We start from the raw sequence: 18329 nt of genomic DNA, 5'->3' as shown, positions 1-18329 counted from the left end.
ACTCGACAAATGTAATTGCATCCAATACGTATATGTTATGTGTATAAGGCCTCAGCAACTAGGATAAATTTGATGTCTTAGACTGATGTTGGTTGTGGGGGTGATTTGGTGATTGTGCGATTGTGGGGGGGTTAGAAAGTGATGTGATGTGACAGTTGTGAAGTCCTGGCAGACTCATCATGTCTAGCAAGCACAGCTGGAACCCCAGGAAGAACAGGGGGGCCTCTGAGCCCACAGGTGCCAATATTCAATTCAATATTCAATATCGTTTGGGAGGATTTGCTGGTCTACAGAGATCTGCATGGAGTACTGGCACACAGAAGGACATGATGGAAGGCTTAATACTCCACACGTAGTACTTGTTTTTAGAAGTGTATAATGTCAGCATGCCCAGAGGGGTTGGGCAGCCAGTTGACCTTGGACCCCTAGAGGTTTTTTTTTCCTTCTTACAGAGGAGTTTTTGGTTCCTCTCCTCCGTTGCCTTCTGGCTTTTTCTCTTTCTGTATTGCAAAGTCACACAGCCTTGTTCAGTGCCCGTGGGCAACCTTGTTGTGAAAGGCGCTATACAAAAATAAACGGCATTGAATTGAACTGGAAGTGTCTGTGACGGGCTGTACCTGAAGGCCTCCCTGCGGAAGCCTGGAGTCAGCAGCCGATTGTGATGCAATGACTCCACACAGCTGTTCTAGAACGCTGGGAGACACGGGCCCTGCCTGGGCTTCAGTTGCGCAGGAGACAAGCCAGCAGAGAAAGCCACTCTGTCCCTTTCTCTGGGGGAACAGACGTGTCCCCTCCCCGCCAAAGCCTCCGCAGACAAACCCGTTAAAAAAAAATCCCAAAACTGTGCAAGGAAGTCGGCAAGATGGAGGAGCCTTCGACCTCGACCAGGGGCCAAAGATCCCACATGGAGCGGAAAATGAGCGCGATGGCGTGCAGCGTCTTCAACGAGCTGCGTCTGGAGGGGAAGCTGTGCGACGTCATCATCAGGGTCAACGGCATCGAGTTCAACGCCCACAAGAACATCTTGTGTGGCTGCAGCTCCTACTTCCTGTAAGCAGTCCAGAAGCCGTATTTAGGGTTAGGGGCCTGCTGTATAGTACTGTAGTACTGCGGTTACATGGTGGTGCTGCTGTATAACTCGACTGTGCTAGAACTGTAAGGGTACCTTATTGTAACAATGTTTGGAAAAGCAAAAATACACTTCTCCACTGAGCCGTCAAGGGCAAACCTGGCATGGTTTTTTCAAATCAGGGACATTTTTTTGTGACTATTTCGGTGAATCGGATTTCTCTGGTGTAACTCATGTCTGGCGCAGATTATCTGAAAGAAAAAAGTCTCGTCTCCTTCCCCCTCAGAGCCCTGTTCACCAGTGGCTGGAATAACTCCGAAAAGAAGGAGTACAACATCCCTGGAGTGTCCCCGGAGATGATGAAGCTGATCATCGAGTACGCCTACACCCGCACCGTGCCCATCACCGCCGACAACGTGGAGGGCCTGCTGGCGGCGGCCGACCAGTTCAGCATCCTGGGCATCGTGCGGGCCTGCTGCGACTTCCTGGAGTCCCAGCTGTGCCTGGAGAACTGCATCGGCATCTGCCAGTTCGCCGACTTCTACCACTGCCCTGGGCTGCGGCGCAAGGCCTACCTCTTCATCCTGCACCACTTCGAGGAGGTGGTGAAGGTGTCCCAGGAGTTCCTGGAGCTCTCCGCCGGCCAGCTGCGCGACATCATCGAGAAGGACGACCTCAACGTCAAGCAGGAGGACGTGGTCTTCGAGGCCATCCTGCGCTGGATCGCGCAGGCGCCCAGCGAGCGCCAGGCCTGCATCTCCGTGCTGCTGCCCAAGGTCAGTGCCAGCCCGCTCCTGGGGCAACCTAACCAACTCTTCAAAGGCTGGAGCACTGCCACACACTCCTCTGTTTGCTCCCGAATCCAGACCCAGGTACTGTAGGCAGGCCTCCAGCCTCTGTCCAGAACTCAGCCTCCAATACCTGCACTGCCTGTACCTGGAGTTATGTTAAGATTTGCTGAAGTGGCATCATACAGTATGCACACAAGATTGCGTTTGCCCAAGGTATCTGACACGGCTTAAAAAAAACATATCATGTACTAATGGTATCCTGTCTGTTGAATTAATTCACAACACCACCTTGACTACCACTTTGTTGGAACAAGTAAAGGTTTGATTCCCTGCTGACAAGAGAAGAAAGGAAACACAACGTTTCGGCTGTGGAGCCTTCTTTGGGTGAGAACACAGCTGAAACGTTGCGTTTCCTCTCTTCTCTTTTCAGCAGGGAATAAACCTTTACTTGTCCCTTTGCAGCCTACGCACGCTGATGCAGCTGCCCACCTGAACTACCACCTTGATGGATGAATGAATCTAGTGTTAATTGAAACCAACATGAACGTGTATCCTAATATGCCTGTCTAGTTAATGAATAGCCCTGCTGTGGATATAGAGTTTGCATGCTGCTGTATTGGCGGGTGGCAGCCCCTGCAGGAGCAGATCCTGGCACGGGCCGATCACCCCCCTCACCCTCTGGCTGTCGCTGTGTCCGACGACAGGTGCGCATGGCGCTGATGAACGCGGAGTACTTCATGAACAACGTGAAGAACAACGAGCTGGTGAAGGACAGCGAGGAGTGCAAGCCCATCATCATCAACGCGCTGAAGGCCATGTACGACCTCAACATGAACGGGCCGTCCAGCTCGGACTTCCGCAACCCCATGACCCGCCCGCGCCTGCCCTACTCCATCCTGCTGGCCATCGGCGGCTGGAGCGGCGGCAGCCCCACCAACGCCATCGAGGCCTACGACGCCCGCGCCGACCGCTGGGTCAACGCCACGGTCCAGGAGGAGAGCCCGCGGGCCTACCACGGCGCCGCCTACCTGAAGGGGTGCGTGTACTGCGTGGGCGGCTTCGACAGTGTGGACTACTTCAACAGCGTGAGGAAGTTCAACCCCGTGGCCCACACCTGGCACCAGGTGGCGCCCATGCACTCCCGCCGCTGCTACGTCAGCGTGGCCGTGCTCGACGGCTTCATCTACGCCATGGGCGGCTTCGACGGCTACGTGCGGCTCAACACGGCCGAGCGCTACGAGCCCGAGACCAACCAGTGGACCCTCATCTCGCCCATGCATGACCAGAGGAGCGACGCCAGCGCCACCACCCTGTATGGCAAGGTGTGTGATCGGGGCCGCGGGACAGTCCTGTCCGGTGCCCCCTGGGCAGTCTGACAGCTGTGGCTCTAAAATAGCTCAGGACCTGCTAGGCTGCTGCCCTGTCTTCTATGGACCTAAAGTAAGGCACTTAAAGACAGTCTTGAGCTGACATGCTCTTGCACCTCTTTAAGAGCATATTCTCTCCTGTTCGTCAGGGCAAGACCTGCAGATCTCCCAACCCCCCGCCCGCCAATCCACCTCCCATGTTCCACTTCCAAAACAGTCACCTTCAAAGGGTCCTGCAGAGTCGCGTTTGAGCTTAATGGACAGATTTTGACAGAGACGTCGCTGGGAAATGCTAAATGATATGCCAGCACCCATATGACCCTGCAACTCACAGCTGGCAACCCAGTGAAAATCAGCAGGTGTGAGCCTGGTCAGTACCTGGATGGGAGACTCCTGGGAAAAACTCAGGTTGCTGCTGGAAGAGGTGTTAGGGGGGCCAGCAGTGGACACTCACCCTGCAGTCTATGTGGGTCCTAAAGCCCCAGTATAGTGACGGGGACACTACACTGTAAAAAGGCGCTGTCCTTCAGATGAGACGTAAAACAAAGGTCCTGACTCTCTGTGGTCATTAAAAATCCCAGGGCGTTTCTCGAAAAGGTTAGGGGTGGCGTCCTGGCCAAATTTCCCATTGGCCCCTAACAATCATAGCTTCCCGATAATCCCCATCTCTGAACTGGTTTCATCACTCTGTTCTCCTCCCCACTGAGAGCTGGTGTGTGGGGAGCGTTCTGGAGCACTATGGCTGCCGTCGCATCATCCAGGTGGGGCTGCACACTGATGGTGGTGGAGGGGAGTCCCCATTACCTGTAAAGCGCTTTGAGTGGAGTGTCCAGAAAAGCGCTATATAAGTGTGAGCAATTATTATTATTAAGTGAGACGCACAACGATTCAGTATGCACAGGGGCAAAAGAGCCTGCCCGTCCAACAGTTGTCTCCTCGATGCAAATCTTTTCCCTTCTGTGTGCAGGTGTACATCTGCGGGGGTTTCAATGGGACCGAGTGCCTCTTCACCGCCGAGGCGTACAGCCCGGAGACTAACCAGTGGACGCTGATCGCTCCCATGCGCAGCCGGCGCAGCGGGGTGGGCGTGGTCGCCTACGGGGATCAGGTGTTCGCGGTGAGGACCGGCTCAAGCGCAGACGGGCCCGAGGTGCAGAGCAGGGGGGCAGAGGAGCGGCCTTCTGACAGCGCGGGTCACAGATCTGAAATCAACACTCATCGACATGCAGGGTGAACGCAGCTGGGGGGGGAAGAGATACAAGTTCCAGCGAAAAGGATTCAAATTGCCAAGGTTGCCTACATGTATGCCTGAATTAAGGCTCAGCATGCAGGCACACGAATAAACACAAATGTACGCTCTAAGCAAGGCGTGCAAGCTCCCCCGTGCCTTATTGGTAATCTGCAGCTCAAAAGCAAGATTCATACACCTATACTTGCAGATACTCAAGCCAACACAGTTTTTTGTTAAAAATGACATAACACTATTCAAAGCAGAGTGATCAACTAATGGAAATCAATATGGGCAAAAATAATGTTCAAGATTTAATAATGCAGATCTGCACCCTTATGTGATATTTGTTGCATAAACACATATACACCGAGAGGCATTTAAAGACACGACTGGCAGTTGTCATGTGTTGGGTATTAATTCTATATTAAGGCCCTCTGTTGCAATCAGAGTCTACTAAAAGAAGAGCGGTCGCCCCTCTATCCAGCTCCTCCTAGGAGGGGGACAGCCCCTTGCACACCGCTCACAATCCCATGAGCTGAGGAGTTGAGACACAGCGTGACCTTTGACCCCTATAGGTTGGCGGCTTTGACGGGACGAACCGGCTGCGGAGCGCGGAGGCCTACAACCCGCTGACCAACAGCTGGCGGCCCGTGCCCACCATGTTCAACCCCCGCAGCAACTTCGGCATCGAGGTGGTGGACGACCTGCTCTTCGTGGTGGGCGGCTTCAACGGCTTCACCACCACCTTCAACACCGAGTGCTACGACGAGAAGACGGACGAGTGGTACGACGCCCACGACATGGGCATCTTCCGCAGCGCCCTCAGCTGCTGCGTGGTGCCCGGCTTGCCCAACGTGGCCGAGTACGCCGCCCCCCGGGACACCGTGGCGCCCTACGGGCAGCGCGACGAGCCCAAAGCGTCCGCCAGCAACGGCCTGCTCTCCGTCTGAGGGCTCCCCGCCCTCCCCTTCCGCGAGCCAGGGAGCGCAGAGGGTAGCAGACGCCGACCGACAGAAATAAAGCATCTATGTCCTTTTCAAGCTGGGCAAAGGCACTCTTCATTTCATTCTGCCTTTATATTTTGGGAAGAAAGGAAAAAAAAATACTCATTTGTTTTTTTTGAGAGGCTGTTGTTGATTTTAAATGTATTGTAGCCAGTGATCATCCTCGCAAAATAAAACCGTAACCCCTTGTTTCCTCTAATCTTTGCCCAGTTTTTTTTTTTTTTAAACCTCAAGGAAGAGAAACTCTAAAACAGCACACGTGGCACAGGCCCAGTGGTTCTTACATTGTCAGACCACGCAACACCCCTGCACATGCTTGCTGTAATCAAGAAGGCAAAATCCTCCAAGACCCAGTCCTCTCAATGGGCAAAAATGGAAACTGGCTAGAGGATTCTTTAAAACGGAGAACAGGAGGCCCTCCTCTCCACAAAGGGTAGCAGGAGTCGGGAAGAAGATTCCCAAACAAGCTGTCAAACCCAGTATCCTGCTTCCCTTTCAAGGCCGGCTGGAGATCTTCTTGGCTACTCGCACCTGAATACATTCAATGAGTGCTTCCTGCTGGTAACCTCTTCCAGTTTACAGACCCCTAATCAGAAGTGGAAACGACAAAATGGCAGCGATTCAAAATGGTTTTTATTGCAAATGACAGCACTCGCTCTGCATTTTCCACTTGTACTGAAACATCACAGACATTAGCACAAACACACGTTTAGTTCTACAGTTTATAGTTCCTGCTGACATGAGTACTACCTACAAGCAGAAGGTGCATACCCATCCACAGTGGACCGCAAAGTGCCAACTACAAGGGAAATCAAGGGACTTGATGACCCTCCTACATCAGTTAAGACTCATGGAAACCCAACCTGCTCACACTCATCGCCAATTTGCTCTGCTCAGAGATTCAACAGGAGGGAGGCAAAACCTCAAATGTCAGATACGGGACGAACACTGACCACGCGGGGATCTTGTACAGCCGCTGGGAAGAGGGTTTATTGCGATGGACGGGCCTGTATCCTCTAACAGGAAAAGCCCCGACGCAGACATGCAAGACGACGTGTATAAACTCAGCGTGCAAGGGAAGAAAGAAGGCACAATAAGGACTGGCCAAAAAAAAAACAGCACAGAATCCTCCACTCTCCATGAATGCAAAAGGAGAATTTCGGCTTGGGGAATGGCTCCAACCCAATAATCTCAAGACGCGCGACTTCCCAGACAGATGCAAGGTGCTGAATTTGTGCTCTCAAACATTGAAAAGTCTGTTTCTGCCTGAACAAAAAAGGTCAAATTTCCACAGGCAGCCATTAAGCTCTACAGCATCAGTGCCTATAGACAAAATAATAATGCAGGCCACTGGAATTTCAGGCCAAAGGTGTTTTTTCCTGGGATTCACGTTGTGGCACATCTCATCCCCGACAGCCAACCTTACAGCTGCTGTTGCTCATTCTTGGAGAAACAGGAAGGCAACAGCCAATTTCTAAAAGCACTCCCAGTGGACGTAACCTGCACAAAACTCAAGGGGTGCAGGTTACTGGCTCAGCCCCCAATGAAGTAGGTACGATCCGGACCCCTGGCTTTAAAAAAAGAAAAAGAGCAAACCAACCTAAGATGAAAGCAAAAAAAAAGCAGGTATTCGTGCGTTACCAGTATCGGACAAAAAAAAAAAGTTCTAATTAAACACAATACAGACAACACACCTGTCACCTCCACATCTAACAGACCAGAACACGGAGCCCAGGCCCCTTGAAATATCTTTGGAAGACGAGTGCAAATTGGTGATGTGAACAGACCAGGGAACAGGCCTGTCCCTCGTACCGCTCCAGGGACAAGCAAACAAAGTTGAAGCGACCAGTGCGATGTCCAGCAACAGCAGGAGCCTATGTCCACCACAGAAACCACAGGCCCCATGGAACGTACTCAACACTCTGCAAGCATGGCACTGCACCCAGGGCTGGGAGGAGCGCTCGCCTGCTGGGATGTACCATGACACCTCTGGACTTGCTCATATTTTTCAAGGAAAGCTAACCCCCCTCCTCCCTTATCAATCCCTGTATTTGACCGTCGAGAAGGAAGCTACACATTTGTACAGCTGAAAGAGCATCATTGGGAAAACACAGGAAGCATGCTGTCAGACATATTTACAGGAATGGAAAAAGTGGATTGGAATGGATGTCCATAGGAATATTCAGGACTGACAGCAGGAATGTATATTACAGTACAGGAATTCCAGGATGTCAGAATAGGGGGCAGTTACACACATACAGGAAGAGTCTTGCATGGAATGTATTGGATGCACAGCCTGAAACACAACACTACTGCAGAACTCCAACGTACAAACCTTTTAAAAGCTGTCAGTTTCTTCTTCCCCCCCCCCCAACAAAGTCAATTGTTTACCAATAATCGATTTTATTTCCAAAACGTTTTGCAAACATTCATCCACCGCACTCTGAAACAAGTGCAAATAGTGGAGAATACTTTCCTAAAGCACCTCACGCCCCTCCTCGGAGCTCCCGCGTTTGAATTGAAAACCAAGATGGCAGCCCTGCGGACGCTGCTTCACTGCCCACCCTACACCGTCTGGGCGGCTCCCAGAGCCAAAAAACGTTCGGACGAGGCGTCCAAAAGCAATATTCCTCCGAGGTAAACCGCTGCTTCCTCTCATCTTCACACCGGCCCACAGTTCGTCACTCTCAGGTTTCACAACAAGGCCGATCTGAGGGAGGAAAGGCCGCACGGCTCCTCACAGCCAGGCCAGACCGTGGAAAAAGGAATGAGCGTCGAGCTGGAGAACGGAATGGCAGTGGATCCCAGCAGCACCACGGTGGAACGTGAACACGGAGATCTCCTCCGAAAGATCTGACTGAACCAGCATGTCCAGGACTTTCAAGAAGGAGATAATACATAAGTTACACAATAACAAAGGAAAGAAACCATACATACATATATACAAACAGTACGTTTTGTGAAAGACATACAGTAGACAGATTATCGGTCACTGTCCACAGCTCTATTCACAATGTCACAGTCTCTTACTTCCACCCGATTTGGATTTATAACTCTGATCTGTAGAGCGGGACAAATCAGAACACTCTTTCGTTTCTGTCAATACTTTCTTCTACGACACACCCACCCAACCTGGAGCTGCCAACTTGCTTAAGACTCGGGCCACGGCTACGTCCCCTCCTCTCCATGGGGAGCAGGAGTCGCGCTGCAGGCACGCCCTCCTGCTAGAGCTCCTCCTGTCCTTAACGCACTGCCCACCCCCCCGGCATCTTCCAGGACCACAACTGGACAAGTGTCTCCACCAGCCTGCGGGCGGTCAGCGAGCTGCAGGAGTGGCCGTTTCACCCCCAACAGCAGGGAAGACCAGTTTGGCTACCGTCTGCACAACCCCAGCTGGGGACCCGTCCGTTACCCGGGTTCGGGCCGGCACCATCCGGGGGGCTCAGAACAAGGGCTATTATTTGCCAAGCCACTCGTCGTGACCCCGGAGAATTCAAAGCAAAAAACAAAAAACCAGAAACAACAACGGTTCAGGCAAGAGATTGTGGGAGAGCAGGTCTTGTGCTGGGGCTGAGGGAAATGTCTGTGGGGCCGGGGGGGTGGGGTGGGGAGGACAGAGCTCAACACTCGATCTGTGACTGCAGCTGCCGCCGGAGAGTGAGAGTGCGCCGGTGCAGCTGCTGCATCTGCTGCATGCGGTCCCGCTGGCGGGCCAGATTCTGGGGCATGGGGTAGCGCTGGGAGCCGTACAGGTAGCGGTAGGGGATGCGGATGTGGCAGGCCGTGGCGCGGCAGCGGGGCTGGGGCATGGGCGGCAGGAGCATCCAGCGCTTCCGCTCGGCGCAGTAGCGGTACGCCTCCTTGCGGTACTGCTTGTCGACGTCGTCGCTGTTCTTCCAGCCCCCGATGATGAAGACGTCCTCGCCGAAGTAGCAGACGGCGGCCCCCTCGATGCTGATGACCTCCGGGGGCAGGCTCTCCAGGATCTCGTCCGAGATGCGGGCGCTGATCTTCTGCCGCGCGGCCTCTTCGCGCACCGCGTACCTCTTGGGGCAGCAGGAGGCGGTGTTGTAGAAGTTGGTGTGAGCCACGGCCATCTGGAAGATGCAGTAGTTGTCGATGAGGGGCAGGGAGTCCACGTCCTGCCACTGCCGGCTCTCGGTGTCGTAGCGCGTGGTGATGGTCTTCAGCCCGTCGTCGCTGTCCGTGTCCACGGGCGTTCGGGCCGAGATGTAGACGTAGCGGTCCTCCACGCTGATGGCCTTGACGTCTCGCAGGATCTTGGGCGCCGACTCCAGGTTGTGCCACTTGTCCTGCTCTGGCTCGTACACGCTGACGTCCTTGAAGCCGGGGCTGAAGTTGCCGTGGCCGCCGATGCTGTACAGGATGTCCTTGACGCAGGTCAGCCCGAAGGAGTGCTTGCGGGTGGTGAGGTTGCTCACCTGCTCCCAGGTGTTGCGGTTGGGGCTGTAGCGCTCCACCGTCTTGGCGAAGCCGGGCTCCATGGACCCGGCCACGTAGACGTGGGACTCGGTGGCGGTGATGGCGTGGCCGTCCAAGTGGTTGTGGATGTGCGGCAGGTTGACCCAGCGGTCCTCGTACACGAAGTAGCCCACACACTCGCTCAGGTAGTCCCCGCCTTCCGAGACGCCCCCCACCACCATGATCACGTCCATGTTCTGGCCGAAGCGCGGCTGGAAGGCGGCCATGTAGGAGGCCCAGAACTCCAGGTCGGCCGTCTTGAGGTTCTCGAAGCGGATGGCGTGCCCCTCCACGGCCTCGGACACCAGCCGGAGGCACGCCTCGTTCTCGGCCACCAGCCTCTCCGCCTTGACCATCCGGGTCAGGAAGGTGGGCTTGATCTGGGGCAGCCGCAGCAGCCGGAACAGCTCCTCGAAGTACCGCTCCCGCTCCTCGGGGCTCCTCTGCACCCACTTGACGATGGCCTCGAACAGCACCTCCTCCGAGTCCACCGTGATCTCCGTGTCCGAGAGCCAGTCCCGCACCAGGTGGAAGGGCAGGGTGTAGAACTCCTCGTCCTGGATGACCTTGTGGAAGTTGCGCCGGATCATGTCGGCCGCCTTCAGGGCCAGCTGGTCCAGGGAGTACATGTGCGCCAGGCTGTGGACGGCCACGCAGTTAGCGAGGCTCAGCTTCTTCTTCAGGAAGTCCCCGCAGAACCCCTTCAGCTGCAGCAGCAGGAACCTGGGCACAAACAAAGGACAAATGTTCATTCCTGCGTCTTTCCCTGGCAAGGAAGCTACGCGTCCAGGTGACGGTCACGTCAAGCTGGAGCCCAAAACGGAGGATGAGAGTATGTTCTCCCTGTGTTCAGGTGGGTTTCCTCTGCGTGCTCTGGTTTCCTCCCATAGTTCATGGTAATGGTCCTGGTGTGAGTGTGTGCACATCTGTGTGTCCTGTGATGGACTGCTGTCCTACCCAGAGTGTACCCCACCCGTTGCTTGCTGGGATAGGCTCTGGCTCCCCTGCGACCCTGACTAGGGTCAAGCGGTTTCGAAAACAGATTAATGAATGAATGAATGACAAAACACAGGAAAATAACCCAGAACAGCCAATCAAACTAACCCTGGAGGTATACTACATGGAAGTGCACAGTGAAAAAGGAGAGTATGGAACAAGCTATGCAGCCAAACTGTTAGAGCCAGCATCCGACTTCTTGAAAAGAAATGGTGGAATAAGATCCTTGGAACAATCACAATGGCTGAATGGATTTCTTTAACTTGCGCAACCTTTATGTTCTTAAGATTTGTGAAAACCAGATTACCTTGCAAAAACTCAAGAAAACACAAGAACTCCACACAGACCTCCCTGAAGCTGGAATCAAACCACAGCACCCTGCAGCTGGCCACAGGACCATGTCTGTGTTCATTAATTTATAAACCTCCACAAGCACTGTTTCAAGATGCACAAACATCCAGTTTCTCACCACTTTATCCACTGCTGGGCGCCAGGTGAGCCGGAGCCTACCCCTGCATGCAATGGTTGCAAGGCGGGACACACCCTGGAGGGGACGCCAATCCATCGCAGGGCCGACACAAAGACACTTGAAAAGCGCTGCATTTCACGTACATTAGCAATCAAAGCTAGAGCATTCCCAAAAAATTACAGCAGTGCTTGAACCCATCTCTTCTACATTGGCAGTTTCTTTTATGTTTTTTTTTCCTTTAGTCATAATGCAAATCCCACAGTCCGTTCTGAACGACTGAATGCATAAACGTACCTGCTCTTCTTGCAAAACGAGCTGCAATGCCATTCTCTTGGAATGAAAGCCCCCGAGACATAACCCTTGATCTGTCATTCCAGGCCAGATGTCAGAAATCAGACGGAATGGATCTGTATCATGCCAGGCTTAACGAACAAGGGAATTAATGTCACTCAAGAGCATGGCACCCAGCTCATTAACACTCAGCTGGCATCTACTTGCATCCTGGCACCAGAGGACTCCACCTACAAGAGACTTCCAAGACAAAAATCCTTGTGGAATCTCACAGGCTTATATGGAATATCGAAGATAAAACCCCATCTAATATACTAGAAGCACAAGATCTGCAAAATTGTAAGTCATTAATCTGAAAGGCATATGGTGTACATCTGCATACACTAAGGCACTGACTTAAGGATGATACACAAACATCAAATCATATCTTAAGGAATAAAACATTTTTATCCTCCATCTGTCAGACATTTCATCAACCAAAAACCAGCGCATTCCTTCCATCTGCACAGGAAACGATCGTCGGAATTCCGGATGCGAGGAAAGCTGCAGGATGCGAGTTAACACTAGCCTGGGGAGACAGGCTATTTCGACAGGTGACTGCACTGGGTAACCAGCTGCACAGCTATCACGAAAACTGAGGCCCCTGAATTGTAGCAGCCATTGTACAAAAGCCAGTAACGAGCATGAAGTGTTCAGTGACATGTGGGGAGAAACTGGACAGTGCCGTGCATAACGATAAGTGCTGCCACCTCACAGCCCCGGGGTCCTGGGGTTTGATTACAGATGAGCGACCTAGCCCCGTGAGCTAAAGAGAGATCTCTCTACAGCCCAGTAGCTGTAGTCCTGCTATCACAGGGAAGGGCGGTGACGTCACCTGCTCTGGTACGCCGGCTCTTACACAGTACCTGTCGGCCGTAAGCGTTACAGTACCAAAGCCCACACCTTTTACTATTCATGTACTGTACATAGATCTTGTGATCACGCAAACCGAGTCTTACCTCCGCAGCATAAAACACTTTTCCAGATAACAAACGAGGACAAGATGAGTTTTCATGTGGAATCATTCCGGGAATGGACAGACGTCCGCTTAAGCACTCGAGAAAACGCACAACCCCAGGTTTCGTCCTACTAGCGGGGAATGAAAGATCCGACACCGCTGTTATTTGACAATACTGGGCAGGAACAATGCATTTACTGGTTCGACGGGTTTCTGTAAATGATAGGGCAAACCTTTGGGAACCACATGACTTCAAGTTCACCGGAGACGGGACAGGAGTTTTAAGATTAACCTTAAGCCAAAAACGCGCTAATTTGTAAACTGAGCATTACGATTTTGCGGAGATAGAAATCGGGGTGGCTAACGTTCGTGTGCATTAAACGCGTAAAAATGATCTGACGGCTATTCGCTACTCTTGAAGCCGATCGGACCGAAAAGTGTTACTGATCTGTAGAAGGAAACCGTGATTCGGTCTTGCACTGATTAAGATGTCTCGTTTGCGTAGTGATGAATTTAGAAATGAACGCCTTGCAACTGAAACGCAGATTTAACAAAAAAAATCACATGGTTTCTGGAGGGGCCTCTCCAACCAGAAGGAATATGGTCCCCCTAGCTCTGGTGAGACAAAAAGCCCAGAGATTTCCTCAACCACGAACATTAGCATCAATTCCCCGTGCGGTTACAACATGGGTTCATGGGTTGGGTAGTGTTACAATGCACAAACGCCAACTCGCTGTTAAAGTGAGTGAAGTATCTAGTTAAGGACTCGTTGTCGGCAACTACGAAAGAGCCAATTGCACATAAAAGGACCGCAGATCGGGAATACAATAATCTGTTTAATCTTGATATTTGGGCTATCACGCATTGCGGTCTCCCCACCCCTTTTTGCTGGTGTTCTGTGTCACTCAATGGAGGGGAGCATTTAAATGCATTGCGGTTCAGTCCTGCTCAAGCAAGCATCGCCTTTTACACGACTGAGGCTCTTCAAAGCGACCGGGAATCGCGGCCGGTTCCTGCGATCTCTCTCCCCACCTGTCAGCCAGCTCCAACACTTCGTGGACGTTGCAGGTGCTGACCCGGATCTCCCCGGTGTACATGTACTGTATGACGCTCTCCACGGTCTCCGGGTCTGGCCCCATCTCGGAGCTCCACTCCTTCATTTCGACCCGGCCGGAGAGCGACTCCGAGAACTGCCCCCCCAGCAGCGGGGTGAAGTAGTCGGTGGCGGCGGCCAGGACGGAGCGGTGAGCCGCGAACTCGCAGCTCGGCACGGCCCCGGCGGCCGCCCCGCTGCTGAAGGCCAGCGTCACGTCGCAGAAGAGGCCGCGCTTCCTCTGCTCGTTCTGCCGGCGAGACAGCTCCGAGCAGTGGGAGGACGAGGTGAAATCCTCGGCCTCTTCCGCGTCCCCGTCGCCTGGCAGGGCCGTGGCGGCGCAGCCCCCGCCGCCGCCGTTCCGGCTCGAGTCGTCAATATTGGGCGCTGCGGCCGCCATGTTGGTGGAGGATAACGTGAAATTGTAATGGTCTGTGAAGTAACAAAACACACACAGACAGAGACGAATCAACGCACAGAGCCGAAGGCGTAATTCCCACATTGGTTCAAAATGTCCCCCACCCTCCTTGATTACGTACTAAATACTGGGAGGGATTTGCATCATACATTTAACTACCGATTCTCAATTGTCACCTTCACAATTGTAAAATATCACCACACAAAACATTTTTTTTTATGGAATCGCATTGCTTCCACCAAGGAAACAAAAAACCTGAGTTATCTCCTAATTACCAGATACCAAATTATCACGTAATTACGAGATAGCAACGATCATATCAGTGTATGAACAACCTGTTACATTTGCTGTGACAGTACAAGCTATTGATATGTTAAATGCTCCTGTGCACAGGCTGACTTTCTCCTGGGGTTAGCAACTATAGCAGATATCATATATGAGAACGCGAGATCACATACAGTACGTGAGTATATGCTACCTTGTAATTACATTTATCTCGTTATCAAATTATCTTTTAATTACGAGATGATAGCAGATCAACTTGTAATTCCGAGACCGTAAATCTCACGTACTGTATGTGATCACGCGTACTCCAATATGATATCTGATAATAGTTGCTATCTCGTAATTACAAGATAATCTGTTATCTCGTAATTTCGAGATAATTTGCTATTTGGTAGTTACAAAATAACTCGGGATTTTGTTCCCTTTGGTGCCAGCAATGCTCTTCAGTATTGCAGTATTACACGCATCAGTACATTAAAACAGTCCAGTGTTTCGACAGAATCGTTTACACCCGTACTGTAACTTCTCTTCTCGTACCCTGGCTACACTTTCCTATGAGCAAAAACGATAAAAAAAATCAAATGTAATTTTTCTAACGACGAAGAATGACCAAAGTCGAGAGATGCCCACTAACAACACCCATTTAACAAGACGGTGCTATACTGCCAGCTAATATTGAAGAGGAATATCGCTGAAAGGAGGCAAAACAAAAAAAAAACACGGTCTCTGCTTCGGTTACCGGTGTCCCGTTACGAATAGGGAACTATGAAACACGAGCAGCTGGAGTGGAAAATCTGTGCGGGTTGGAGAGGAGAGATAAAGAGGGATTTTAGCAAGCAGGGCAGGGACTGTGGGCCTCGGCACGTACTGTACAAAGTGGCATCTGTGAACGAGTCTGGCACGTACAGTGCGAGAGCCAAAGAAACAACACAGGATCGCCCACAACTGAAAACTGAGACCATGACGCCGTGCCCGCAAGCGGGATAAACTGTTACACAAACCAAAAGGCTCAACTCCCCGAAACAAGCGACAGAAACCGGTTCCGAGAGCTCGGACCGTGTGGGAGTCCACTGGTGAAAGGAGTTTTAATAACGATTTGTTTAAAGAAAAACGACCAGACGGCTGCTTGTACTGTTTAAGCCGGTCAGTCACAAACCTAAATCAAAGGGGTTTCATTCCATCCAATACATTTTGTGTAAACTGATTATTTCACCAAAATTTCACTATGTCACTCTATCATCCCCCCCCCCCCCCACCCTCAAGATTCAAGAATAGGAATATTACAAAGTCCTGCCCTGTGACTGAGGCTTAATATTTTCTTTCACCCAATGACATGGTGGCACCGACTTTTCCACATCCCCTGAAGTACACAGGCAAGTTGTAGAGTACAGAGCAAGGTACCCCGCCATGCTGTTGAGGCCAATACTCTTGACTTCTTTCAGGAAATAGCTAGATCGCTTCGTCAGATTACTAGCCCCTCACAATTAAATAAGTCCAATTAAATAAGTCCAATAAGACAAATACGTCTTTATTGTACAAACCTTACATTTGTCTCGTCTTTCCTTTCTTCTGTTTTGACAGTGACTGAGATAGGCTCAAGTTTAGTGTTTTACTAGAATTGAGAGAGGAAGTCCAAACCGATAGTCCAAGATTTGTTGGTGACAAAACATCCGAGCTCTGAAAGTGAATTCTGAAACTGACAAATGGCATGAGTGATGACGGGCCTATTCCAAACTCGGAGATGTCCAATTCCAAATTGGTCTCGTCTTTTATCCCAGGATTGCCGAGAGTTCTGCAAATTAGGTCCATCTTTCCTAAGAAAGGACTATTTCATTGCTCTCTCCAGCAAGTACATAGAAATATAAACCTAGCAGCTATGATCTTCTTACAATCTGGGTTTAAGTCCTCCTCACCAACACAGATCCCAGGTCAGGTCACGTTCAGCTTTCGTTCCAGGCAGAATCCTGGGATAAAGATGTGTGTGGTTCCTCAATCTTCGACCCTTTACTTTGTGCAGTTCAGAGTAAAGCAGAGTAGCACCGAGCAATCACAAGAATCCCACACCAATTAACTAAGAAGACGTGTTTATTTTCACTACAATATTACATGGGTTATATTAATAATAATAACAACAACAATACAGAAGCACATTTCACACCAAATAAAATAATGTAAAACAAGGTAAAAATAGGTTAAAATGATACAACTGAGGGATGGGTTTTGACAGATACAATGAACAGTTTTGATTTTGTAGATGTGGCTGGGTTCAGAAGGGAACACTTGGCACAGATCTCACACAGTTAAGTAAGCGAGCTTTAAGCTAGCCTATGTTAAGCCACGAGAAACACAGATAGCTGGTTAGTTATGGTCCCTTATGTTAAGACTATTTGCTTCAGCTCAATTGAGCCCCAGGTGTCCTTCATTCTTCACTCAACAGGCTCGGGAAAACAAAAACAAACCTTTTTAACGCCAGGATCCTCCTAAGATCATTGCAGGATGCACTGCCCTCGAACCCGAGTGACTAGATCTCCGTGCACCATGAAGCCACAGGAACATGCACTCTCTCACACAAACCATTCCTCTCCCACGCCTTATGCAAGGCTAGCAGATGACACGGCAGATCAGGATTTTACATTCATTTGCTAGATAACGATCGTATGATCTGATTTTTTTTATGCTTGCCTATATAAAACTACTGCCTAAGCCAGGAGTCTCCACCCCTAACCATCCAGCCAGGCTCGTAGGTCCCCATGAATTCACCAGGTTCTGCAGATACACAACAATTCCTTTGAGATCGATTAAAAAGGTGAGGCGATCTGCTAAATTGAGAAATTCAGAGATCACTTAGAAGTAAAACCTCAATACGCTCCAGCCCTCAAGGACCAGAGTTTTCTTATTTGAACAGTTAACTTGGTTAAGTTATTAATAAATTTAAGGTGCTGCCGATGTTTTAAACAAGTGACCTACAGGACTAACTGGATTAGGGCCCTTCAAGATCCGAGCTGCCGACCCCTGGCCTATACAAACTGGGAGCAATTTTTTGCGCTGACTAACCTGAAACCTCAACATTTAGAAACACAAGCATTCCTTGCTATGCAACTAGAAGTAGTATCTGCAGTGGAGGAGAGAAAAACAAAGCAAAATGCACCGAGGTAAGCACGAGATTCTGTTGATCTCCACTGAAGTGACACAGTGCTAAAGACAGCAAGGCTAGATCACAAGTTCACATTTTCTACTCTATTGAACGGCAGATTGCGACCAGCAACACTGGCAGCTTTCTTTCCTGTTTATTTCTTTACATATTTCCCATTTAAACCAGAAAGTGTGATTGCACAGTCAGAAATTGCATTGCTTGTTGAGGATGATGGTATTTTGTATTCATTCATTTGAGAGATTTTCAGTTCAAAACTGGTCATGGATCACTCACGGTTTGCGAAGAATCTGAAAGATACCCTACCCCTCCCCGCCACCAAAACCTACTCCCACCCCTCCTGCTGCAACTGGGACAGATAACAGCTCAGAGGATCTGATCTCTGAACCTCCCTCACACACGCAAGGTGGCGCTCCTGAGCTGTCCCGATTACATGGTCATGTGCTCCGGCAGCACATAGGAGATATCGTCCCATGGGTGACGGTACAAGCCCTGCTTCAGCCTCTTCTGGTCCAGGTAGTGCCCTGGTGGGAGAAAGACAGCGTCATAATACTCCATCCTCATCCTCCCCTCACAGGTAAGTCAAGGTAAGCCAAAAACTTAAAAGTACAGTATTTCTGCTTCCATCATGAAGGACATGAATTCTCTCAAGCTGGGCTCTTCCAATCCAGCCCGAGAGAATTGC

The 18329-nt window shown here is 50.8% G+C and overlaps 3 protein-coding genes across 5 annotated transcripts in view; 1 reads left to right on the top strand and 2 right to left on the bottom strand.

Annotated features, from left to right (window-relative positions):
• The first annotated feature begins 1410 nt into the window (after nucleotides 1–1410).
• Nucleotides 1411–5457, top strand: LOC148814688 (kelch-like protein 10). Its single transcript, XM_088906334.1, has 4 exons — nucleotides 1411–1845; nucleotides 2565–3182; nucleotides 4195–4344; nucleotides 5034–5457. The coding sequence occupies exons 1-4, from the start codon at nucleotides 1426–1428 to the stop codon at nucleotides 5406–5408; spliced, it is 1563 nt and encodes a 520-aa protein (XP_088762460.1). The 5' UTR covers nucleotides 1411–1425; the 3' UTR covers nucleotides 5409–5457.
• A 620-nt stretch (nucleotides 5458–6077) lies between these two features.
• On the bottom strand, nucleotides 6078–14226 carry klhl11 (kelch-like family member 11). The gene is made up of 2 exons (XM_088906332.1): nucleotides 13730–14226; nucleotides 6078–10667 (listed from the first exon to the last, which is right to left on the bottom strand). The coding sequence occupies exons 1-2, from the start codon at nucleotides 14188–14190 to the stop codon at nucleotides 9083–9085; spliced, it is 2046 nt and encodes a 681-aa protein (XP_088762458.1). The 5' UTR covers nucleotides 14191–14226; the 3' UTR covers nucleotides 6078–9082.
• Nucleotides 14227–16564: 2338 nt separating this feature from the next.
• The window catches only part of aclya (ATP citrate lyase a), a 39899-nt gene continuing 38134 nt past the window's right edge, over nucleotides 16565–18329 (bottom strand). For all 3 annotated transcript variants that reach the window (XM_088906318.1, XM_088906316.1, XM_088906317.1), the window contains one exon: nucleotides 16565–18168. In XM_088906318.1, the coding sequence (XP_088762444.1) occupies nucleotides 18074–18168 (95 nt within the window). In that variant the 3' untranslated portion in view covers nucleotides 16565–18073. The remainder of the gene's footprint in view (nucleotides 18169–18329) is intronic.

This window comes from Atractosteus spatula, chromosome 26 (assembly GCF_055471065.1).
Source record: "Atractosteus spatula isolate fAtrSpa1 chromosome 26, fAtrSpa1.hap1, whole genome shotgun sequence".
Classification (NCBI taxonomy): domain Eukaryota; kingdom Metazoa; phylum Chordata; class Actinopteri; order Semionotiformes; family Lepisosteidae; genus Atractosteus; species Atractosteus spatula.
Note: the sequence above shows the minus strand (reverse complement) of the source record. Positions and strands in the feature narration are given on the sequence as shown.

Excerpts from the sequence above, each read along its gene's own strand:
- LOC148814688 (XM_088906334.1), top strand. The coding sequence starts at position 1,426 with ATGATGAAGCTGATCATCGAGTACGCCTACACCCGCACCGTGCCCATC. Across the intron at positions 1,846-2,564 it reads TCTCCGTGCTGCTGCCCAAG|GTGCGCATGGCGCTGATGAA; the intron begins GTCAGTGCCAGC and ends GTCCGACGACAG. Across the intron at positions 3,183-4,194 it reads CCACCACCCTGTATGGCAAG|GTGTACATCTGCGGGGGTTT; the intron begins GTGTGTGATCGG and ends TTCTGTGTGCAG.
- klhl11 (XM_088906332.1), bottom strand. The coding sequence starts at position 14,190 with ATGGCGGCCGCAGCGCCCAATATTGACGACTCGAGCCGGAACGGCGGC. Across the intron at positions 10,668-13,729 it reads GTGTTGGAGCTGGCTGACAG|GTTCCTGCTGCTGCAGCTGA; the intron begins GTGGGGAGAGAG and ends GTTTGTGCCCAG.